General features: G+C 40.0%; 1 protein-coding gene across 4 annotated transcripts in view; it reads right to left on the bottom strand.

Annotated features, from left to right (window-relative positions):
• The window catches only part of UBE2F (ubiquitin conjugating enzyme E2 F (putative)), a 132,823-nt gene that overhangs the window by 62,641 nt on the left and 43,550 nt on the right, over nt 1-26,632 (bottom strand). For all 4 annotated transcript variants that reach the window (XM_078848029.1, XM_073306748.2, XM_073306751.2 and 1 more), the window contains 3 exons: nt 18,776-18,843; nt 16,059-16,129; nt 2,230-2,287 (listed from right to left, as the gene is read on the bottom strand). In XM_078848029.1, the coding sequence (XP_078704155.1) occupies nt 2,230-2,287; nt 16,059-16,129; nt 18,776-18,843 (197 nt within the window). The remainder of the gene's footprint in view (nt 1-2,229; nt 2,288-16,058; nt 16,130-18,775; nt 18,844-26,632) is intronic.

The raw sequence follows: 26,632 nt of genomic DNA, 5'->3' as shown, positions 1-26,632 counted from the left end.
AAAGAGGCTATTTCAGCCTCAGCACTTACTTTTTAAAGCCATTTGTGTATTAAAGAGAAGAATGAATTTACTATGCTCCCACTCAGGTCACATCACCAGCACCCTGTACCGGAAACCTACTGACTGCTATACTTACCTACATGCCTCCATCCAGGACACACCACATGATCCATTGTCTACAACCAAGCTCTAAGATACAACCACATTTGCTCCAATCCCTCAGACAGAGACAAACACCTACAAGATCTCTATCAAGCATTCTTAAAACTACAATACCCACCTGCTGAAGTGAAAAAACAGATTGACAGAGCCAGAAGAGTACCCAGAAGTCACCTACTACAGGACAGGCCCAACAAAGGAAATAACAGAACGCCACTAGCTGTCACCTTCAGCCCCAACTAAAACCTCTCCAGCGCATCATCAAAGAGTTACAACCTATCCTGAAAAATGATACCTCACTCTCACAGATCTTGGGAGACAGACCAGTCCTTGCTTACAGACAACCCCCCAACCTGAAGCAAATACTCACCAGCAACCACATACCACACAATAAAAACACTAACGCAGGAACCTATCCTTGCAACAAAGCCCGATGCCAACTCTGTCCACATATTTATTCAAGTGACACCATCATAGGACCTAATCACAGTAGCCATGCCATCAGGGGCTCATTCACCTTCACATCTACGAATTTGATATATGCCATCATGTGCCAGCAATGTCCCTCTACCATGTACATTGGTCAAAACGGACAGTCTCTATGCAAAAGAATAAATGGACACAAATCTGACATCAGGAATCATAACATTCAAAAACCAGCAGGAGAACACTTCAACCTCTCTGGCCACTCAGTAAAAGCTTTAAGGGTGGCAGTTTTGCAACAGAAAAGCTTCAAAAACAGACTCCAGCGAGAAACTGCTGAGCTTGAATTAGTATGCAAACTAGATACCATTAACTTGGGTTTGAATAGAGACTGGTTGTGGCTGGGTCATTACACATATTGAATCTATTTCCTTAAGTATTCTCACACCCTTGTCAACTGTCTAAATGGGCCATCTTGATTATCACTACAAAAGTTTTTTTCTCCTGCTGATAATAGCTCATCTTAACTAATTAGCATCTCAGTTTGTATGGTAACTTCCAACTTATCTGTACGTATTGTATGGTAACTTCCAACATATATATATGTTCCATTCTATGGATCCGATGAAGTGGGCTATAGCCCACAAAAGCTTACGCTCTAATAAATTTGTTAGTCTCTAAGGTGCCACAAGTACTCCTGTACTTTGAAGATAATAGCTAGATATTTAACTGATCCACCTCTTCAGAAACTTCTTCTACAGAAAGTCTCAAAATTTCAAACTGTATAACATTAAAGCGCACTATGGATGTTTTAGTGAGCGACAGCAGTGTCCACAGTGCTCAGCAAGCTAGTACACTGGAGATTTACATCCTGGCTTACTGAGCACCGAGTCTCCATGTAGGCAATACCAAAAATCTGAATTTCACTGAAGTCAACAGGACTATTCACATGAATAGGGTTTTGCAGGATCTACCCTTACTATTAACCAGTCTTTCAGCAGGTAAAATGTTGCCCTATAAATATAAGTTCAAGAGTATAGAGAACTCACTAAAAGAGCTTAACATTAAAACACATGGGATGACGTTTCTTCATTAGTAGCAGAGAGTCAGTTTACAAGACAATATAGACAGAATATCATGACTAGCTTTTTGGTTTGCCAAAGCATTGGTTTTTATTTTATATCCACAGAATCACAGAATATCAGGGTTGGAAGGGACCTCAGGAGGTCATCTAGTCCAACCCCCTGCTCAAAGCAGGACCAATCCCCAATTTTTGCCCCAGATCCCAAATGGCCCCCTCAAGGATTGAACTCACAACCCTGGGTTTAGCAGGCCAATGCTCAAACCACTGAGCTATCCCTCCCCCCACATTTGTCTGTACAGCTATGCAAATGGATTTTAACAAATAAAGTTAAAATTAATATTTTGATTATAAGGCAGAGAAAAAAACAGTGCTAAGTACTAAAAAAAGATCTTCACGTTTTAATAAATGAGGCACTAAGGTTCTTCTGAAGACAAAAATATTAAACTTTTATAGAAACAGCAATACTGTTACCCTAACTTGGCAAAGCATATATTTTATAAACATGAACTGTTCAGAAGATAACTACATCAAAACAGATTTTTATAGCTAAAAAGAAATGGTACCTTTAATGTTCTAGTTGGAGCCCAGCCAGTGCCATCAATTGAATGTTCTCTCAATAAACTGGAACAGACAAGGAGGCATACATTATACAATACAATCTGAAACTGAGAAGCAGTTAAGCTTACTTAAAACTTTATTGACTGCAATCTCTTCAGAAAAAATCAGAACACTAAACTTATATATCCCTCAGAAAATTAGGAAATATTGGTTATTCTTGGGATGCAGAAATTATACCTTTTTTGTATCATATGAAGTATTTTGAGTTGTTAAAAATCCATATAAAAACAACAAAAGGGGGAACTCCCCCAAACTAACTGTTCTAAAATGAAACTGAAAGAACTCCTGATCTTCAAAGCATAATCCAAAATAAGGAACTTTAAAAAAATCCAAGGGTTTACAGAACTGAAAACAAAAATATGATCAAGCATGTATAGATATAACAAATGAAATAACAAGCCTAACAATGTCCCCTCTTAACCGCTGTACACACAGACACACACACAAGCAGTTTCTAGTATGTCCCTCTCACCCACAGCCTGGGTGAATAGGCCTTGCAGAGCACCCTGAGAATCACCAAAATTTAGGCTATTTCATAAGAACATAACAGCGGCCGTACTGGGTCAGACCAAAGGTCCATCTAGCCCAGTATCCTGTCTTGCAACAATGGCCAGTGCCATGTGCCCCAGAGGGAATGAACAAAACAGGTAATCACCACATGATCACCTGTCGCCCATTCCCAGCTTCTGGCAAGGTAGGGGAAGGAGAGATATTTTGCAGCATCCCTTATGTTGCAAGAGCTTCATTTTCAGTGCCACTGTCGATCAGGAATAGGAAAAAACCTGACTTTTTTTAAGTTTGTCAAAAATTTGCAAAATACTAATATGTAATAGCCATAATTTTGAAATATGAATCTGTCAAACCCAGGTGGAAAAATCCAGGTAAAAGTCCAATGAATCGCACAATCCCTTGTTGGCCGCTTCTCGTCCTTTATGCCAAGGAATCTCCACCTTCAGGGTCTCAGCTGATCAACAGTAGCACCGTAGTTGGAAGAAAGAAGCGATGTTGCAAGAGGAGAGGACCCAAGCCATTTTAAGGCATTACGAGTCAAACCCAACACCTTAACTCCACTTGGAAGTAAAGAGGCCTTAGGGTACATCTCAGAGCATAGATGTCACATACTCAGACTGAGAAACATTGGTTAATGGAGGAATAAAAGAGGGAAATGAGAAAGATAGCTCCAAAGGAATTCCTGTGCTAAAACCTACACAATGTACCTAATCCATGTGGATTTACGTGGGAACAGCTGTATGAATTACATATGGCTGGATTCTGCTACACCTACATATAATGTATAGAAGAGATTAATCTGTGTAAACTGTACATTTTTGTTTAGTACTGAAGTCCATTATTTAAATACTTCACCTAGTTTTAAGATGAATAATTAGAAAAAACACTTGAACAGAGCTTTTTAGATTTAATTTTTAGCCTTTCATTGAAAATACCTGGACCCCTCTTAATTGCACCAAACTATTTGGCAATTATGTGATGTACTCAAATAGAATTTAAGATAAGAGTAAATGTGCTTTCATTTGTGAACAGAACAAATTTTCACTCAGGGCAAGTCTATATTATAGTAGCACAACAATAGAAGGGGTTATGCTGCCAACGTAGTTAATCTTCCTCTCCGAGATGCCTTTTTCAGTTGACCTACTTGAATCTACACTAGGTTAGGTCAACCTAACTATGCTACACAAGGCACAAAATTTTTCAGTCCCAAGTAATGTAGCTAGGTCTATCTAATTTTTAGACCAGGCCTCAGATCTGCAGAAATAAAAGGCTAGTGCCCCATGCCTACTTGGCAATAAAAAGTGCTGCCCATTTACTACCATCTTGCTACAGATAACTTTCTCCTTTTCATTGCATAGGGTTTTACTGAACTGGTGTTTTATTTTGCGATCTTTTAGCTACCTCTAGTGTCATCCATAACTAAACCACAACAAAATCTTAAAAACAAACACCCCTACTCCAAGAAACCCCCAAAATTAGAGTTGATAGACTGCATATATGATTAAGTAATCAGAGCTTTCCTATATGGTAATACCAATGAAATAAATATGTGCTTAGCCAGTATGCTAAGTATAAATATATTAGGAAATTAACCTGTAATAAAATGCCCTATGTTTTCCCTAAAATTAATTAGTAATGACACCAGGCAACATGAATCCTTCCTAGCTGTGCTACTCAACTAATTATCCTCATCCTTCTGTTGCCTTAGTGCTAGTCTCATTGCTATGCCCTGATAACGAGAAAATTTTCAACTATCACTATATGATTCAAGATTTATTTCAATAGCACAATGAACTACAGTAAAACCCAAGAGTTACAAACACCTTGGGAATGGAGGTTTGTAACTCTGAAATGTTCGAAACCCTGAGCAAAACGTTATGGTTGTTCTTTCAAAAGTTTACAACTGAACAGTGACTTAATACAGCTTTGAAACTTTACTTTGAAGACAAATGCTGCTTTCTTGGAAAGGAAAAATAGAATTCTGCAGGGACCATTAATTCTGCCCAAATTCTGCATTACACAGTGATGCAGAATTCCCCCAGAAGTATATTCTTATAGAAGGAAAGTAAAACATGAATGATCTGAAAAAGGATTTTTATGTGTACGTAAAGGATAGTGGTATATTTAGCTTGATTTTAGTACTGCTGCCCTCATAAAACTTTGCTAAATTAACACAACAGAATTCAATGGTAGGCCAGGGCTTGGATGTGGCACCAAGTATCCTGTTTCACAGGTGCTTGGCTGGCTGGTTCTTGCTCACATGCTCAAGGTCTAACAGATCACCATATGTGGGGTCAGGAAGGAATTTCCTCCCCGGTCTGACTGGCAGAGACCTTGGGTTTTTTCACCTTCCTCTGCACTGTGTGGGTGCAGGTCACTTGACAGGATTATCTTCCCAAATCTCATTTAATCATTTGTCTGCGGGACCTCAGGCACTGTTGCATCTCAGTTCCGCCTATTCTCTGGCTGTGGCACTTAAAAAGTCTAGCCTCTGTTGGGCTGTCAAACTTTGGTCCAGTTTCAGTTGTTGGATTTAGTGTAAGTACCAGTGCTAGGTGGTGTATGCACAAGAGGTAAGACAAGGTTGATCTGATGACCTCTTCTTTCTTAAAACTATGATAATCTCTAAGCCTGTTCAGATAGTTTACAGTGATTTAAAAATCAGGATTAAATAAATTTACATATAAAAAGCAAAAAAGTACTTAACACTATAAACCAGGGGCGGGCAAACTTTTTGGCCTGAGGGCCACATCGGGGTTGCGAAACTGTATGGAGGGCCAGGTAGGGAAGGCTGTGCCTCCCCAAACTGCCTGGACCCTGTCCCCTATCTGCCCCCTCCCATTTCCTGCCCCCGTCAGAACCTCTGACCCATCCAACCCCCCCCACCCCCGTTCCTTGTCCCCTGACCAACCCCTCCCGAGACCCCCCCATCCCTAACCGCCCCCCCCGGACCCTACCCCCTATCCAACCCCCCCAGCTCCCTGACTGTCCCGACCCCTATCCACACCTCTGCCCCCTGACAGGCCCCGCAGGACTCTCACACCTATCCAACCTCCACAGTCCCCTGACCGCCCCCCCCTCCCCGCAACCTCTGCCCCCTGCTCCCTGTCCCCTGACTGACCCTTGGGATCAGCTGCCCCTTATCCAATTTCTGCGCACACACACCCTGCTCCCTGCCCCCTTACCATGCCGCTCAAAGCAGCAGGAACTCGCAGCCATGCTGCCCAGTAGGAGCAGCTGACCAGAACACTGGCGGGGCAGAGAGCTGATGCTGCGGGGGGGGGCGTGGGGGGTTGAGAGACGAAGAGAGCAGGGAGGGGCCGGGGGCTAGTGTCCCCGGCCAGGAGCTCAGGGGCCAGGCAGGACAGTCCCATGGGCTAGATGTGCTTTAACAAAGGGCTGCAAGGATCACTAGTCCCATTTTAGAGATGGAGAAATGGAGGTTCTGGGAGAGGAAGTGACTTGCCCAAGTGCCATAGCCAAGAAAAGGACACAGCCTCTCAAGAATCACTGCCTTTCAAGAAAGCTTTCATGAGATTGTAGTTGGGTCTAGATGAAAATGGGCTCTGAGTTATTAAACAATTTTCAAAAAGTAATTTCACACAAATTATTAGAATGACTGAAAACTGGCAAATTTTTGCTGTTCTTTTTCAAATTTCAAATTAGATTGGTTCACTGATCACATATAAAGCCCCACATCAGTCCTGGCCCAAGTTCACACCTCTGACTGCACACACTGATATCTGGCTGATCTTACACAGCACTCCTTTCCAGCGTGCAGAGTGGCAACTTTAATCTTGGCTCCATTTGCTCTCCCTGATGCAGTGTCAGAGCATGGAGCATGAAGCAGATACTTATGAAAACTTTTAAGTTCCCTGCTTTGCCTGAATCTAGGCAGGCAGAGAACTTCCAACCAGGCTTCCCAAACTGCCACTCCTCCTACACCTCCAGAACTGACTGCATCTTTATCACATTTAACTGGGGTGCTTGGAGTTTATACTCCCTCCAAAGATTTGGGGGGGGGGGGGAAGAGGATCTCTAAAAAATTAACCCAACTTCTAGTGGCAAGGTGAAAAGCAGCAGAAAGCAGGTACCATGTTCTGAGCAGCTATTTGGGCTGCTCCAGGGACATTTCATCCCACAAAAGCTACTCTAAGGCCCCTGGCCTGGAAGGGGCACTTTAGGCCACTCTAGGCCCCAAAAAGAGGGTGACAGAACTGGGGAAGGACTGGAGACCAAGGGAGAGTTTAAAAGCTCAAGTAGAAGGATGAGGAAAGTAGAAATGAAGGGACAGAGAAGGTGAGGAGAGAAGGGGAGAGTGACCAAAAAACCCCAAAGGACAAGCACAAAGCATAGAGAAGTGAGAACGGAGAAATAGGGGAAGGTCTGAAACAAGATGTGGGGAAGAAAAATAAAAATCAGAGAGGCCTATAGAGGACAGGGTAAAGAATACATTTGGGGGAGGGGGCATGGTTGGCAATTGCTCCAGATTATTTCTTTGAGGAAAAAAGTCACTATCCCAATGGTACCCCCTATCCTGCCACAGTCCTAAGAGTGGTGAGATAATTTGTTCTCACATCCCCGGTCCACACCTGGCACCAGTGTAAGTATTGTGGTCAGGTAAATGGGGCAGCATGAGGGGAAAGGACAGGGAAGTACAAGAGAAAGGGGCAGTGGGGAAAGAACTGAGTAAGAAAGAGTGGGAGTGAATGAGTACATCTCCTGTTGGAAAGGCCCACTGAGTTGATTCCCCTTTGCTATATAAAAAGGTTTGGGTAGTGGAGTGGGAGGGGGAGACCTGCTGGCAGGGTGTCCTCTCTGAAGTCTTTGTGACTATGGAACTTTCTCTGGATTCCCATTTTGCCCGTCCTTCCCCAATAAACTAATTGAGTGACCTTCCAGACATGCTGCAAAAGACATCCGTTTGACGGGGTTTTGGATATGGTGGAGGGTAGTCTTCCCAGAATGGTAAAGAGAAGAAAGGAGATTGGGGTTTTTTTTTTGTAAGTAATCGGCTGGCTGAGATCCTGTTTGAACTGATTATTTTAATACTGTTGGGATTTTATTGTAGTATTAATTACGTTAGCCACCTAGAACCTTCTACAGGTGTCTATTGGATATTATTTATCTATATAAATAAATAAAATAAATATCCAAAAGCCTTTTTTGTGATGCTCTGCAATCAAGTTGCATATCTGTTCTTGTTCAAACCCTTAAGTGTGCTATATTACACATGAGAAAGCTTTTTCAGTAAAGATGATTTGGAAAAGTTTTTGCAAATCTATTTAAGCCTCTACATCAGTAATGTGTACACATACTACAATACACATATGGATTTTTAAACAATTGAAAAAATAGCTCCTCCATTTAACATATCTGCAAAGACTTAACATTCAGGATTGTGTTTTTCCTTAGTTGACGGCAAAAGAAGCACTGAAAGGGAGTAGTGGAGGGATTTGCTGCTTTTTACCGACTGGTGAGGTCATCAACTCTTTCAGGAAAACCAAATTCCTGAACTAAATAAAAGCGCAGGTACAGTAGCTTACAATACACAAGTGTCAGAAATTAGTTCCAATAAGTTACTCGAAGCTCTGAGGAACAGACTAAACCATGATCTATATACAATTTTTGTACCAATGTAACTATTTTGGTTAGGGGCAATTGTTTTTAAGAAAAAAAGTTAAATCTGTACAGCCTCTAGTATGGCTGAGGTTATTCATTTAGGGGAATAAGTTATATGCATAGGAATCTTCGCACTAGTATACTAGTGGACAAGCCCTTAGCAATTTCTTTCAGACTTGCCCAACCCAAGCTTTCCTTCCAGGCATGATGTTTAGTATCTCGCTGAACAAACACCAATGGTATACACTTAATGTTAACTATATTGTTAACTTTTTTAAGGTAAGTTTAATAGCTGGAAGCAGACATTCCTAGTGAGTACACCTCCTATCTCCTGCCTGCACAGTCTTCTGGCCACATTTCTATAGGATAACTTTCCAAAGCTCTCTTATGTACACAATTAACACTCAGGTACTACACATGTGTAATTACAATAATAGAGACAGACTGCTTTGGTAAACACCTGAATGCTTGCAGCAGGAGAAAGTGAAGTGGGAAGGGAACACGAAGGATATAGGGTGAACCATGTCTGCAGACTCTTCAGGACTTTGGGATGAGATCAACTGACAGAGATGTAATTTCAGGTTGCAGGGAATGCTGACTGAAAGAAAGACCGGGCTGCTCTTGAATAAGTGGATTACAAGCAGGCAGGTCTTTCGCAAAGAGTGCAGGGGGAGGAAGATAAGAAAATACTCCAATTTCCTTTGTCTAAATTTGGGTCTGGTCCGAGAACATAAAGCCAGACCATCCATAATCACAGAAGAGTTGAAACTCCCATGACCGCATCTTAATATCTAGAATTTTTAAATTTAAAATGGCATATTCTATTTTCTATATCACACTTATCTGTTTTCCTTGAATACAAAAAAGGAGCCTTACTCATTTCACAGGAGTACATTTTAAAATTTAGCTACATTTAAATTCCTGTTGGGACACTGTCAAGTACGATTTCCAACAAAGGTTCTTAAATCAAAGCCATCAATCCTACTCTATGGCTTCTCCTGAGTACTCACTAATTTTCAGAATTATCTACAGATGTGACCCAATTCTGGCAGCACTGAAGTGCATATATTTATGTTACATCCTTTCCAGACCAACGATGGCACACGGAGGCAAACTAGTCTCTTCCATTCCGCTGTCATTTGTCACTGCATCCATCTGCTCTATGGTATGGAGACTGAATGTTCTGCCCTCCCTACTAAAGATTCCTCTTCGGATTTCTTTTGGGTGCCCTCGTTTCCCGACACTAGTTGGTTTCCACTTGACAGCTTCATGTGGGAGTCTGTGTGATGGCATCTGAAGTGCATGCCCCCAAAATTTCTAGTACTTTCTTCTGAGGGTGGAAACAAGCCACTGATTGGTGATTTCTTAGATCTCTTCATTGGTAATGAAGTCTTTCCAACCAATGCCCAGATCTATTTTCAAAAGCATCTACTTTTCAGTATAACATCTCCAATTCTCGTATGTTAGCACAGATTACATTTGAATGAAAAATTTTCCATTTTGTTCTGGTGCTACATCTTTAATTTCCATATACTGCTAAGTTTAGTAAATGCTATGGACGCCTTTTCTACCATTGATGTCACTTCCTTCTTGAGGTCTCCGTTGGCCAATATGGTGGTGCCCAGGTAGATGAATTGTTCCTTGATATTTTTGCATTCTAATGTGATGTTACTAAACTGTCTGGGTTTCAAGGATATTTGTTTTACCATTACTTATTCTAAGCCCTGCATGGTCTGAGGTTTTTGACAGGCTGTCTTTGTAACTATTTGGAGATGTCACTCAGTAGTGCAAGATCATCAGCAAAGTCTAGGTCTTCTAGGCATTTGCCATTTCCCCATGCTATACCACTGTGTTGCTAACACACTTCTACAGTATCCAGACCATGAGAATGCCAAACAACAATAAAATAAAGTTAAAATACAGCCCTGTGACATGCCAGTGTTCAGACTGAACCACTCTGTTGTCTGGTTGTTCGCCCTTTCAGGGTTAACAAAGTGTGCACATCTTTCTTTATCTATTGTATCTAAAAAGAATTTGCAAAAAAACTCTTATAAAATGAGAATTACATCCTACATGAGTAAACAAATATAATTGAGAGATCAGTCCCAGAAAAGATTCGCTTCATGTAAAAGAACACCTTCTTTGTCAACAACAGTTTAGACTTTCTGTAAAAATCTAGATATTTTCCTTTCAGCATTGGAAGGAATGTTTCTCAGGCTAAGATCAGAGTCAATTTCAAAGGAAAAAAAGAACCACTTTCAACAATGTTGACCACTTGATTCCACAAAAAGAAAAAGCGAATGCAAAACACAGTAAAATCTTGGGGTGTTTATCTCCAGGCTCAGACATTCTGATACATTATATCAATTAATAATAATGGTCAACAAGTAAGTGGATGAGATCAAATAGAAAAAGCAGAAATGTACAGCAGAGGTTCAAGAAAAAGGCATACTGGAGCATGAAACAAACCACAAATTGTATATTCCCGAGGGTTCCTGAAATATGCCAGAAGCTTGCATCAATGGAGGCAACATCACAATGAAGAAGCCTATTTAATATTTGAGTAAAACATAATAACCCACAAAATATTTCTGAAGTTTTCCTAACCAAATCTTTACGAAATTTGCTAAGGTGAGTTTTACATGTTTTTTGGCTCTTACTATGGAATGGTTTCCTATAAGATGCATACTGGAAAACAATCCCAACTGTACCTACAAAGTGATGGGGTCTAAATTAGCTGTTACAACTCAAGAAAGATCTTGGAGTCATTGTGGATAGTTAAGAACATAAGAACGGCCATTACTGGGTCAGACCAAAGGTCCATCGAGCCCAGTATCCTGTCTTCCGACAGTGGCCAATGCCAGGTGCCTCAGAGAAAATGAACAGAGCAGGTAATGATCAAGTGATCCATCCCGTCACCCATTCCGAGCTTCTGACAAACAGAGGCTAAGGATGCCATTCCTGCCCATCCTGGCTAACAGCCATTGATGGACCTATCCTCCATGAATTTATCTAGTTCTTTTTTGAACCCTGTTATAGTCTTGGCGTTCACAACATCCTCTGGCAAGGAGTTCCACAGGTTGACTGTGCATTGTGTGAAAAAATACTTCCTTTTGTTTGTTTTAAACATGCTGCCTATTAATTTCATTTGGTGACCCCCTAGTTCTTGTGTTATGAGGAGTAAATAACACTTCCTTATTTACTTTCTCTACACCAAGTTCTCTGAAAACATCCGCTTAATGTGCAGCAGCAGTCAAAAAATCTATCAGAATATTAGGAATCATTAGGCAAGGGATAGATAAGGAGACAGAAAATATCATAATGTCATTATAGAAATCCATGGTACGCCCATAGCTTGAATACAGCATGCAGTTATGGTCACTCCATCTCAAAAAAGATATATTAGAAATGGAAAAGGTACTACAGACAAGGGCAACAAATATGATTAACAGTATTGAATAGCTTCCAGAGAGAAGTCCCATAAAAAAACCTGGGACTGTTCAACTTGGAAAAGAGATGACTAAGTGGGATATGATAGAGGTCTATAAAATCATGAATGGTGTGGAGAAAGTGAATAAGGAAGTGTGATTTCACATAACAGATGTCCCAGGGGTCACCAATGAAATTAATAGGTAGCAGGTTTAAAGCAAACAAAAGGGAGTATTTCTTCACACAATGTACTGTCAACCTATAGAACTTGTTGCCAGGGGATGTTGTGAAGGCCAAAAGCATAACTGGGTTAAAAAAAACAATTAGATAAATTCATGGAGGTTAGATCCATCAATGGCCATTTGCCAAGATGGTCGGGGATGCAACCCCATGCTCTGGGTGTCCCTAAGTCTCTGAATGCCAGATACTGGGCCTGGATAACAGGGGATGGATCATTTGATAATTGCCCTAATCTGCTGATTCCATTTGAAGCACTGGCATCAGCCACTGATGGAAGACAGGATAATGGGCTAGGTGGACCATTGATCTGACCCAGTATGGCCATTCTTATGTTCTTATGATGATCACATACCATAATATAAACATATATTTATTTAGGAAGTAGAAATTAAAGTTTGGAAAAAATGCTAGTTAAGTATTTTAAGTAGAAAAATAAGCCAGGAATAATTTTGTACCTAAAAGCCAATTTTAATTTCCTGAAAATCCACTGCAGGCACAAAATAGGTCTACAAAAATTGAGAATCAGGTCCATAAAAAGCAGTAGTTATTGTAGTCTTTTGTTTCCAAATCTAGTACCAAACTCTCTGATATTGAATTTCTCTAACATAACTGTCTCCCATAGAAAATATAGTATTCTCCTATGTGGAGTAGCTGAAATTTAATCAAAATTAAAAATACTTCTGAAAACTTCATAAGTCTTTAGAACATTTTAAAGATTTCTGGCTTTTAAAGTAAAATCTTTCACAATCAGACCAATTCAGGGATTTCAGCACAGACTCTAAAAGAAAGGGCTTACCCTGCCTTCTACTTGTGTATTGCATAAAGCAGCCTAATTACAACATTCCAGTGTTAAATTGGTTTTAATGTTGACAGATAACTAATTAAAACTAAAAATATTGAAAACACACCTCCAAAGGTACATAATATAAAAACTATTTAATCTCTGAATACTTCATCTAAAACAACCCCTCTGTTGCTTTTGAATGAAAAATTCATCTAGGTCGTCAAGTGCAAAGGTTTGGGTACCTGGTAGATTTCTGAAGAACCTGTGTGGATTTGAACACTTAAGTTTAAGAATAGCAATCCTGTATCTTTACATTATGGTTGTCTGTGTACACACATTCGGTTGTTGCACAGACTGACTTGAATTAACTGTTTGAAGGGAAACAGGTTAAAAATGCACAGGGAATAACTGTTACATTTCTCCACATTGTAGATAGCTAACCTCAACACTCCTTTTTCTGTAACTATTCCACATGATAAAGATGTGATTCTACATGTTAGTGCCAACACTGAAGTCCTACTCTTTATGTTCTTTACTGTGCTGATGATAGCCCCACTCATCTGTATGCAGATCCAGTGGAGGGGCAGAGGTCCTAGGGGAGGGCTGCATGTTGCTTGGCAAAGCTCTGCATTTCCAAAGCCAGTTTATATAAGCAAACGTGTTATTGTAAGTAAAATGTATGTGCACTATTGCTAAGACACGTGGCATCACCACACACTTTATTCCTCCCATGGAGTACTCTGACAGGCGTAGAACCAGCATGGTAAGAAGCACACACAAAAATGCTTTAGCACTTTGTACTTTGATTATAATTAACTCCTTAGAAATACAGAAAATAGAACATGCTTTTGAAACAATAGTTTGCACATGCCTTGCAGCTTACTAAACTATATGCCTGGCTGCCATATTGAAGGTATGACAAGCTTTCCTATTAAAGCATCATATCTTTATGCACCATATTGGGTAGAAGACTATTACAAACTTTAAATTTAAAGGAGCACAGCTATATGAAAAACAAGGCTTTTTGTAATTATTTCCTTATCTACCATATTATATATTATATTATAATTATTATATTATAAGCCCTACCTTGGATTTTAAAACCTTTATTAATTTTGTTTATTTTCACTGTTTATGCTGTATTTCTTTTTTTCATTTCTATTAGCTTGACAAACTTGTCACACATTTGATTTTTGCTTATAATCACTTTCTAATCAATTTCACTATCAGGGTCTCACGCTTTAATATTTAGGTTACAAACAATTGTAAAGAAATGTTTATTTTTAAAAAAATAGTTTATCTTTGTTTTTTAAATTGCAAACATTTTACTAGTCGTGTTTTTGAAAAAGTTAATTTTAAAACCTATATTTTGGCTAAATTTGATCTCACTATCTTAAGAGGATAATAATATATGGTTATTTTTCTTACACTTTATCATATCAGTTTTATATTACATATTGAAATTTAATAAATTTGCCATTCCTACAAGTAGTTTGTTATTGTCAAAATCCAAGATTTTTGTCTAACGTAACTAACATCCTACCAATTTTTTCCCCCTGGAAAATTTAAACAGTCTCCTAGTGCTTAAAATATTTTAGGCTTTAAACTAAATAAGGGTTTAAAGTGTGGGATAATTTAAAACCACCTGGATCCTATAATTCAAAACATTAGGGAAGACATCGATGGAATATTCCAAGACGACAACTTTGGGGAAGAATGGAGCTATTAAAGTTAATCTGCCTCAAATTAACAATCACAAAGATAGAGGCTATGTATTTTTCTATTATGGAAAAATGACCTTTGGTTTTAACTGGAAATGGTGAAAGTGTAAGATCAAATGCAAACAGTTACATCATACGCTAAATTAGAATATGGGTTCTTAAGATTCTAGACACAAGAAAATTCTAAAGCTCCTTTAATTTGATGTAGGCTCAATCTATGTCTCTCTAGTAGCAACGCTGTAGATAGAAAAGGAGAAATTTAGCACGCTTGGCCAGTTCACAGTTTATTTGTTCTTTTCTGCAAGAGATCTCAATAGCCAGCATGCAATGACACAGAATCCTTTAAATCCTACAATTGAGTGTGGGTGCAGGAATAAAGGGGATCTCAGCGTTGTATCTGGCCTATGGGGAGCTGAAGGCAGGATCCAGGCATAAGAGCCTGCCTTCATAATTCTCCGCAGAAACCCCAGCTTGGAAGCAAGATGACCCTCAGCTGCATAGGGAGCCCCTGTCTAACAGGGGAGAGGGCAATACAAGTATTGCCTCAGGAGTAGCGTCCTCTCATAAATTAAGCCACAAAGTTCCCTAATTTGGGGCCTTACCGTAAGTTAGGCTATTCAATTACCCAATCTGCTGCCAGTAAAATAGGGCTTCAAAATGCACCATATAAAGAATCAAATAGGTAGGGCCCACAGAAAGGTAGCCTCTCCATATTAGGAAGCAAACAGTTCAGGTCTGGGAAGGGGTAATCCGCACCATATTAGGAAACAAAAGGATAATTTGGAAGGTAAGGGATAGGGCAGGTACCAAGAGAAGGGTAGGGATAAGAGAGGCTGTAACCATAACCCGGGGCTCATTTGATTGGTCGCGAGACAGAGGGGAACGAGTGGTCTGGATGCTGTAACTGAATAAATCGCCTCTTACCACTCCACCCGGCTTCATTCATCATTCGGCCTTGCAACAACATTGGGTAGTTAGGTAAATGGTTGCAAAGCCAGGTCTTAGTCAAAAGCACACAGAACTAGGAATTCAAAACTCTCTTCTACAAGAAGCAAATCTCTTTTACAGGAAATCAATGGAATTTATGTTGCAGGGCAGAAAATCTTCTGCAGGTTTGGAGAAATTTTAAAGGACTCTATGTTCTGAATAATTAGAGGGCATTGCTATATTTTGGAAGGATGGATTCAAAAGGATATTGGATGCCACAGAATACCTATTTGATTGGGATGCATTTATGATCTTTTTTTCTTCTGAAACAGAAACGGTTTGGATTCATCTGGGTTTACAACTGATATCTGTTTGGTATTACAATAGTCTAAAATATTTTCAGGAAGTTTCCTTTACTTCTAAGGATCAAATTTAAGTATGAGACATTATCTGTCTACTGGTGCTGAAGTGAGAATTATGGTCAAGGGCCATGATCTCTACAAGAACTTAGAAGTGACAATAAAAGAAGGCTGTTAACTACCTTAAACAGATTTCACCCGTCTCGGTGATGTTCGGATGCCAGATTCTAGTCAAACATTTTACCTTTGGAGGCTGCCAAAATACAAAACAAACAGAGATTACAATGCTGTCCTTTCAAATAAGTTAAATCACCAACAAACCATTATGAATTGTACAGTTCCTGGAAGCTAAAATTTAAATTTGGGTGACCTCAGTCCAAGTACTAATGTTAATCTGGCAGTTACCTTATGGAGCAGAACAGGATATAAAACTACAGTGACACTGCTGCTTTCCTATTCAGTGTTATATTCAGGGTTTTGGCTTTGTAAACAAATGGAGGAAGAGCAAAGATTCTTTCCAGTATGATTTCACCTTCTCAATAATTTTCTGGGTAAGGAAAGGTTTCAGAGTACCAGCTGTGTTAGTCTGTATTCGCAAAAAGAAGAGGAGGACTTGTGGCACCTTAGAGACTAACAAATTTATTTGAGCATAAGCTTTCGTGAGCTACAGCTCACTTGATGAAGAGTGAGCTGTAGCTCACGAAAGCTTCTGCTCAAATAAATTTGTTAGTCTCTAAGGTGCCACAAGTCCTCCTCTTCTTTCTGGGTAAGGAAAGTATTTCCTGTTTTTAAATGGTCACAGAAGTACCGAGGATAACTGTTCCATTTTACTATTTCTTGGGTTTTTAAATCTTGATACAGATTTGTATTATTTTACAGTGACATCACTAAACTCAATTCAGCATGTAGCTCCAACGGATACTATAGCTCATTTTTAATGCATATTGATAAATGCACATTTTAAAAAAAATCGGATTCCAAAACAGAGCCTCATTGTTCTAGTTTTTTTTAAGTAAGTCAAAGGAAAATCAAACAATTCTAACAGATTAGCAACAGCAAGTTATTCCATCCAAATTCTCCATATTACAATATTCGCTTTTTAAATCAAGTGACTGATTTCTTCCAGCTGGTATATTGCGTTTCAAGCATTAGCCATTATGTTTCATAAACATCAAATAAATCATGTATTGTAACAATGTAACTTTTTTTTTAAACAATTTCCCCATAGTTTATATAAAGTCCTCAGCCAAGAGATAAAATGGTTCTGATAACATCTCTTCACAGAAATAATCTCATATATTGTCTCATAAATTGGTCTGTCTGTTAATCCAAAGTCTTCATGGTCTTCAAAAATTTAAGGACACATTCTAAACTCTCAGTCCAGCTGCCTGTGAATAAGGTGAAGGGAACAGTGGTGGGAATTCACTGCCTGAGCTGTGCCTGTTCTGTGGTTCAAAGATTGTGGAAAGTCCTCGTTTTAATGAGGAAAAGGGCACCTAGGGCTTTCAAGATGGAAAGCTAGCTCTCCTCCCCTTCCACTTTCAATGAAGAGGGTGTGGAAAATGCTAGAGGGACATCAAACGAAGCTCTGAGTCTGAAGCAGATATTCTTGGCACAGAGGAAAATACTGAAGCCTGTTAGTTCTATGGCATGCAAGGCTCCTTAAAATGGTGCTCTATACCCAAACCTTGGTCCTGGAGAAAATCTAAAGGGCTGGAATGATTGGATCCTATCCCAGAGTAGTTCAGTCTCAGTGCCAAGCCTTCAGACAGCCCTTCAGTCATGATCCTACACACTATGTCACCTTGAATGGTCACAACACACAAAATCAGTTACTTAGCAATGGCAAACCAAGAGAACCAAGCCATTTTTTAAAAACAGAACAAGAAATCAAAGAATTCTTTGATCTTCTTTCACTTCAAATTAGCTTCATTATATCAGGGATCTCTGATGATGATTCTCAGCTGAAAGCACTAAGAATGTAGAATGCTTATTTGTATTACAGTAGCATCTGGAATCCCCCAATCAGGATGAGTTGCCAACGTGCTAGGCTTTCTGTCTAAAACTGATTCATGCAGAATCAAGACTAAAATCATGAATTACAAAAAATGTTGAGGCTGGTAAAGGGCAAATTGTTTAAATGCAATACATGCCCAGCCAAACTCCACACATACATACAAGAAGTGTGCTGCATTTAGCAACAAAAACTATTTTCAAAACGAGTTCTAGCTAAAATTTCCACTGTGTTTTATTTTCTGGGACATGAACTTAAACACTGCTATAGTAAGCAAATAGGTACCTAGGAGAGAACAAATAAAGCAGGTGAGAGGGAATGAGAAATGTCACTGTTCGTATGTCACCACTGCTCCTTTTCAAGGGAATTAAACATCAAAATTGAACCTCCTGACTTAAGTGCACAAGTTTGACCATCTTGGAAAGCAGATACTTTCATTCTCCCCCAGAAACACGTTGGCTTACTATAGAAATGCTTAAGCAATACACTAAACAAAATAAGAAGGCAGAGAGAATGGGAGGAATTCGCAGGGAGACTTTCACATGTGATTGGTGTAACTTCTAGTCTGTACTCCTGAGTAGGCTATTCCAGACTACTGCAAATAGAAACAGCCTACAGAACAGATCTTTTCATCTTCAAAGGAACATTCCTATGAAATTTTAGGCACAAAAAGTATAAAATTGGTGACATCATTAGATATGGGAGATTCTTACCTACCACATAGCAAAACACCGAGTTGTCTGAAATTCCATTATATGAAGCAAATGCAAATGACAACACAAAGACAAGCTCTGTGTAAGCTCTGTGAAAGCAGAAGCTTGGTCCAACAAAAGATATTACTTCGTCCACCTTGTCTCAACTGAGAAAAATGACTTAAATACTCACCACCATGTTATAGGCATCAGGAACTTCAATTTCAAACTGAAATTTTCCTCCTTGGTAATAACCCTCATCTATTAAAGAAACACAACACAAAAAAATTAAAGGAAAAGAAAAACAAATGTTATATGAGTACAAAGACGACACAGCATAGTTATTACTTAGATTATGATAATCACAACATCATTGAAATATTCCATTATACTTGCACCGTATCTTTTTAAAATGTGTCATTTTACTAAAATTACATTTTAAAATCTCTTAACAGTCCTGCTCTTCATGATTTTAGGGGTTCCTGTCAGGCTTACATCTCTAACCTTGCTTGCTTTCATGCTTTCTTCCACACCGTCACCTCTACATAGAACAACCTTCCCCGAGCTGATACAGATGGATTTGAATGAGATCGTACCGGCCTTCTCCAAGACCCACTTTATGAGCACTTGGCAATAACAACTATACTGATATAGTTAAAGCAGTACAATCTCCTTGGTGTGGACTTGGTTATACTGGTATACAGATGCTTACGGAGGTATAGTTTATACCCATATAGGAAGGGAATAAGCTTTACCATCTAAAGGACCTGTGAAGTAGTATAACTGTGTCCACACTAGAGGTTGTAGAAGTATAACTATCTTGGTTTAACAAACAAACAAAATCTCACTTCTAACTAAAATCATGAGACTGGTACAAAAAGACCAGGCCTAAGTAGTTCAGTCCTGAAAATACTCCAAAGCGGTCAATGATTAGACTGAAAATTCAGATGCTACTGATGGACAAAATTCCTTGACAGTTTTTAATCAAAGTGGTTTCTGAGAAACGATGGTATTTCCTTATACTCAAAATATCTTCAATGGAAAAAAAGTTTGGCCTTTGCAACATGATTGTGAGAAAACCAAAGGATATTGTTTTTATGTTTAATATTTTTCCACAGTCAAGCCTAAAAATGAGGTTGTGGCGTCCCAACTTTCTGTAGTATTATTATTCTACACCACCCTCTTGCTTTCTCCCCTTGTCCCCATAACTGGTTTAGATAAATATTCCTTACAAAGCAGATAAAATGTTACATGTCTTGGTACTTTATAAATTAACCTAAAGATTTTTGTCAACAAGCATGCAGACAAGGGGGATCCAGTGGACACAGTGTACTTAGATTTTCAGAAAGCCTTTGACACGGTCCCTCACCAAAGGCTCTTAAGCAAAGTAAGCTGTCATGGGATAAGAGGGCAGGTCCTCTCATGGATCGATAACTGGTTAAAAGATAGGAAACAAAGGGTAGGAATAAATGGTCAGTTTTCAGAATGGAGAGAGGTGAATAGTGGTGTGTCCCCTGGACCAGTACTATTCAACATATTCATAAATGATCTGGGAAAAAGGGTAAACAGTGAGGTGGCAAAATTTGCAGATACAAAACTATTCAAGACAGTTAAGTCCAAAGCAGACTGCGAAAAGCTACAAAGGGATCTCACAAAATTGCGTGACTGGGCAACAAAATGGCAGATGAAATTCAATGTTGATAAATGCAAAGTAAGCACATTGGAAAACATAACCCCAACTATACATACAAAATGATGGGGTCTAAATTAGCTGTTACCACTCAAGAAAGAGATCTTGGCGTCATTGTGGACAGTTCTCTGAAAATATCCACTCAGTGTGCAGCGGGGGGTGGAGGGTGAGAAAACCTGGATTTGTGCTGGAAATGGCCCACCTGATGATCACTTTAGATAAGCTATTACCAGCAGGACAGTGGGGTGGGAGGAGGTATTGTTTCATATTCTCTGTGTATATATAAAGTCTGCTGCAGTTTCCACGATATGCATCTGATGAAGTGAGCTGTAGCTCACGAAAGCTTATGCTCTAATAAATTGGTTAGTCTCTAAGGTGCCACAAGTACTCCTTTTCTTTTTGCGAATACAGACTAACACGGCTGTTACTCTGAAATCAGTGTGCAGCGGCAGTCAAAAAAGCGAACAGAATGTTGGGAATCATTAAAAAAGGGATAGATGATAAGACACAAAATATCATATTGCCTCTTTACAAATCCATGGTATGGCCACATCTTGACTATTGCATACAGATGTGGTCACCCCATCTCTAAAAAGATATACTGGAATTGGAAAAGGTTCAGAAAAGGGCAACAAAAATGATTAGGGGTATAGAACAGCTTCCGTATGAGGACAGATAGATAAGATTGGGACTTTTCATCTTGGAAAAGAGACGACTAAGGGGGGATATGATAGAGGTCTATAAAATCATCACTGGTGTGGAAAAAGTAAATAAGGAAGCGTTATTTACTCCTTCTCATAACACAAGAACTAGGGGGTCACCAAATGAAATTAATAGGCAGCAGGTTTAAAACAAACAAAAGGAAGTATTTCTTCACATAATGGACAGTCAACCTGTGGAACTCCTTGCCAGAGGATGTTGTGAAGGCGAAGACTATAATCGGGCTAAATAAATAACTAGATAAATTCGTGGACGATAGCTCCATCAATGGCTATTAACCAGGATGGGCAAGGATGATGTCCCTAGCCTCTGTTTGCCAGGAGCTGGGAATGGGAGACAGGCGATGGATCACTTGATGATGACCTGTTCTGTTCATTCCCTCTGGGGTACCTGGCATTGTCCACTGTTGGAAGACCGTATACTAGGCTAGGTGGATCTTTGGTCTGACCCAGTATGGCTGCTCTTATGTTCTTGTTCCAAAATATTGTCCACAATACGTCTCAATTCCTCCTCCACCAGCTCTCTAAAATCTTCTTCCAGAGCAACATGGCTTCTGAACCCACACATCCTTTTTCCAGTCCCCATTCACCCTCTTCTGTCTTTACCTCACACTGAAATCTCTCACTTGTGTCAGCAGAAGCCTGCAACCCATCTACATTACTCATGATTAAGGCTACGATTTGGTCATGGGTATTTTTAAGAAAAGTCATGGACAGGCCACAAGCAATAAACAAAAGTTCACGGCCCATGACCTTTACTATAAATACTCCTGACTAAATCTTTGGGGCTGCCCCCGGGGCCAGCCCCATCGCCAGGCCCCCGGGGCCAGCCCCATCGGCCACTGCTTGGGCCATCCATGGGGTCAGCAGCCGGGGGCCGCCAAGCAGCAGCCAGTGCGGCTGTCCCCAGGGCTGCTGCTCAGGCAGTCCCTGGGGCCAGCTGCCGGGGGGCACCGAGCAGTGGCCCCAGGCAGCTGCCCCCAGGGCCAGCCGCACTGGCTGCTGATTGGGTGGGCCCTGGGGCCAGCTGTCCGGGGCCACTTTAGCAGCGGCTGGTGTGGGTGGCCCCAGGGCCACTCCAACAGTGGCCGGTGCGGTTGACTGCAGGGCCACTTCAGCAACAGCTGGTGTGGCTGTCTCTGGAGCCACCTGAGCAGCTGGCCCTGGAGCCAGCTGCTTGGGTAGCCTTGGGGTCAGCCACACTGGCTGCTGCCGAAGTCATGGGGGTTGCAGAAAGTCATGGAATCCATGACTTCCGTGATCTCTGTGACAGAGACTCTGCCTTAACCATGTCGTCATGCTGCCAGGAATATTGTCAGTTCCCATCTTCTGTCTTTTTGTCAAGCTTCCTGTTGAGCAGGCAGCTCGTAAGGCGTCTCTATGGGTATGTCTACACCACAGTAAAAGACCTGTGGTCTGGCCACAGCTGGCTCATGCTCTGGAGGCTTAGGTCAGGCTGTGAGACTCCGCAAAGGGGAGAAAGTATCCAGCCCAAGCCTGAACATCTATACACCAATATTTTTGGTCCCACAGCCCAAACTCCATGAGCCCAAGTCAGCCGACCCCAGCTCTGAGACTCACTGCCACAGATTTTTTATTGCAATGTAGATATACACTATGACACAAGCAGCACATGTAAGAGACATAGGAGAGAGTCCAGGAATGGAAAAGGAGATGGTCATGGGATGACAGTCTGGGGGCCCTCCTGCTATCTGAGGAAGTGTGGGATGCTGCAGGGGTCATTGCAAGTGACCAGGATCAAACAAAAAATATCAGGATTCAATAATGTCATGGGATCTAAAGATTATGAGGACAGGCTGGGGCTGGTCTTCCCCATCCCCTCAAGCAGAATCCCCAGCTGCCTCAATGCAGAACTACAGAACATTAGTACACAACCCACACAAACTGTACACTTTGTATTCTGTGTTATAATTGAAATATATTTGAAAATGTAGAAAAACCATCCAAAAATATTTATAATAAATTTGAATTGGTATTCTATTGTTGTATAACAGTGTGATTAAAACAGCAATTAATTGCTATTAATTTTTTTTAATCACGAGTTAACTGCGATTACTTGACAGCCCCACAGAATATCTTTAAAATGTTTTTTCTCTTTAGATACAACTCATACTAAACGAAAATCACTACTACACTCCATGACTGAAAAGTCTTTCAACAAAACATCTCTGATTAAAATTATGTAACTTGCTACAGAATTATCAATCCTTCTCCCCAACAAATTTCAGATTTTACCATCTTTCTTCTTTGTATTTTTGAGTAAGGAGGAGTCTTCAATATGCCAACCACTGTTCTAAAATGAATACACCATCAACTTCCATCCATTGATTTTTTTTTGGCAATGCTGCTAATGCTAATTAAATCTTTAATTAATATATACATTTATCCTTACAGTTGCGAATTCCTGTTGATTAAATGGAGACAGCAGCGAGCTGGGTTTCATTCTAGCAAGCTATCAAAACAGATGATATTACTGAACTTGAATCATTCTGTTACAACAAGGCAAAGTGCTGTATTGACATACAAACTCAGTCCGATACCGTGGACTAATCAAAAATAGATGCCTAAAGTTCAAGACAAAGGGAGCTGCTGGATGCTCAACACTTTGAAAATTAAGCCCTTATTCAGCTGCCTAAATATGGATTCTAAATATAGATTTTGGAGCCTAATTTTAAGCACCCATGTGTGTTTTTAATAGCTACAAAGTCAATAACTGATCAGACAATCTCCTTTACAGACTATTTACAGCGGCATATGTAGTTGTTGTCCAGTATAACATAGGGTTAGAAAGATAGCTTGTCAAGGACAATGATGCGCAGTGTACTCAAGAATACTAAATCTCAAATGTCGTACAAAGCTTACAAAAATAAAGCATGAATCACTGGTGATAATGTGCTTCTAACTCTGGAAAACAAATGCTATACTCCACTAGACTGCAGCAGCTCAATAATGGTGATCTATCCCAATCACCTGCACTCTGAGTGCTTTGGAGGGACATCTACTGCACTGTATCCATTCTTCAACTAATTCTTAAGTGTTCTGAAGATCTCTGAATATAATAGCAAACAATGTGCATGCTCAATTGATCCTTCAGTTGTGACAGGCTGAACTCACTCAGAAGGTTACTAGTGTATACATCAAATAGTTATAATATGGCAGAGACGACAAAAAAATAAAATACATTATTCGTTGTTTTCTACATCATAAACCATGCACCACAACTCTGTCCCACTAGGGATTGCAGCATTCTATTTTCCCTTTCAGCTGGCCTTCTGCTCATAACCCTTCACCAAACTACCTTCCTCCAATATAACCAGCCATACCACCAAACATCCACAACTACTAGCGTTTAGGTGGGTACTGGGGAGGAATAATATGTTAAAGGAGTGTGTACAGCAAGGTGACAGGCGTGCAGAATTACGGTTGCAGTACACGGTATATGATAGTTGTGCTCATGGTAATTTGTGTGCTAGTGAGTGGAGCAAAGGGTGTGTGCAATAGCAACTGACTTAACTTTTCATATCCTTGATTTTGTGGGTTTCTGTCAGGTACGTCACGTATGCAGCAATCTTAACTGCTTCACAATTCTTTTGTATTAATTATTTACGCCTCTATAAAAAAAGTGTTTGCAAATGTTCATGCATACACACACGCATTTATGTAAAAGAAAATTAAACCCACCAAAAGATCTACAGAATCTTAACTGACAAACCCACAAAGCAGGAATACAAATTCCAAAGGATTCCAAGCAAGCACAAGAGCGTGCACACGGACTATCACCTTCCCGCCAGATACAAACACAGAGAACAAACAAAGGACTCCAACTATCTCCTTGCATACTAAGGCCACCAGGCCGACAAAAAATAGTTCAAGAACCCCAGAGGAAACACAGGACCTCAATTTCATCTAGGAACGACAGGCCTGTTAAATCTACTCCTCAGGAAAAATGCACAAAAAATTGCAGATACAAAGAGGGCTGAACGTTAGGTAACCCTCAAAGTAAAATAACTAGTGAGCCTCAGCACACTTCATCCATTTACGAAGAGCGTGGGTCAGTATGGACTCCCATACCTCTGATCCAGCAAGTACAAGAGACTTATACTGTCACAGTGCAGGCCCATGGCATCAGTATGTGAGGCTGCCTTAAGGAGGGGGCAAAGGAATCCACTTCTCAACTGTGGAGAATGAAATTAAACTTCTCTCTCAATCTCTTAAACAGATAGTTAAAACAATCTCCCCCCCACCCCTTAAATTTGCATTAATCTATACTACTACACACTTTTTTCCTCTACAACTCCATGTGCACTTTGCTACAGTAGGTCTATATTATTTTTACTGTGTTTCATATTATAAAAAGATTTTTTAAAATATAATTAAAATTACAGTACAGGAATCTAAATTTAACATCCTTGTGTGGGGGAGGGAGGAGGGGGCAGGGACACCAAAGAAGCCCACCACAGTAGCATTTAATTTCAAAAAGGGGAACTACACAAAAATGAAGCTAGCTAGCTAAACAGAAAGTCAAAGGAACAGTCGTTAAGAGCGAAATGCCTGCGAGCTGCATGGAAACTTTTTAAAAACACTGTAGTACAGGCTCAAATTAAATGTACAGTAGAACCTCAGAGTTAGGAACACCAGAGTTACAAACCGACCAGTCAACCACATACCTCATTTGGAGCCAGGCGTATGCAATCAGGCAGCAGCAGAGACCAAAAAAAGCAAATAAAGTACAGGACTGTGTTAAATATAAACTACTGCAAAAATAAAGGGAAAGCAGCATTTTTCTTCTGCATAGTAAAGTTTCAAAGCTGTATTAAGTCAATATTTAGTTGTAAACTTTTGAAAGAACAGCCATAACGTTTTATTCAGAGTTATGAACATTTCGGAGTTATGAACAACCTCCATTCCCAAGGTGTCCCTAACTCTGAGGTTCTACTGTCAACCCCAAATTTTAAAAAATTGTAACAGGACCAAAACACGCCACTATGGATAAACAACAGATTAAAAGATGTGGTTAGAGGCAAAAGGCATCTTTTAAAAATTGCAAGTAAAATCCTACTGAGGAAAATAGAAAGGAGTATAAACTCTTGTAAGTCAAATGTAAAAGTACTGTATAATTAGGAAGGCCAAAAAAGAATTTGAAGACCAACTAGCAAAAGACACACAACTAACAGCAAAACTTTTTTTACGCTACATCAGAAGCAGGAAGCCTGCCAAACAATCAGAGGGTCACTGGACAATAAGGGTGCTAAAGGAGCACTCAAGGAAGACAAGGCTGACGTGAAGAAGCTAAATGAATTCTTTACACTGGTCTTCATTACAGAGGATGAGATTCCCACACGTGAGATATTCTTTTTAGGTGACAAATCTGAGGAACTGTCCCAGACTGAGGTGTCAATAGAGGAGGTTTTAGAACAAATCAATAAATAAAACAGTAACAAGTCACCAAGACCAGACAATATTCACCCAAGAGTTCTGAAGAAACTCAATTGTGAAATTGCAGAATTACTAAGTGTGGTATTCAGAGTAACAGCCGTGTTAGTCTGTATTCGCAAAAAGAAAAGGAGGACTTGTGGCACCTTAGAGACTAACCAATTTATTAGAGCATAAGCTTTCGTGA

Source organism: Lepidochelys kempii, chromosome 11, assembly GCF_965140285.1.
Source record: "Lepidochelys kempii isolate rLepKem1 chromosome 11, rLepKem1.hap1, whole genome shotgun sequence".
In the NCBI taxonomy this organism is placed as follows: Eukaryota; Metazoa; Chordata; order Testudines; family Cheloniidae; genus Lepidochelys; species Lepidochelys kempii.
This window is presented reverse-complemented; position numbering and strand designations above follow the sequence as displayed.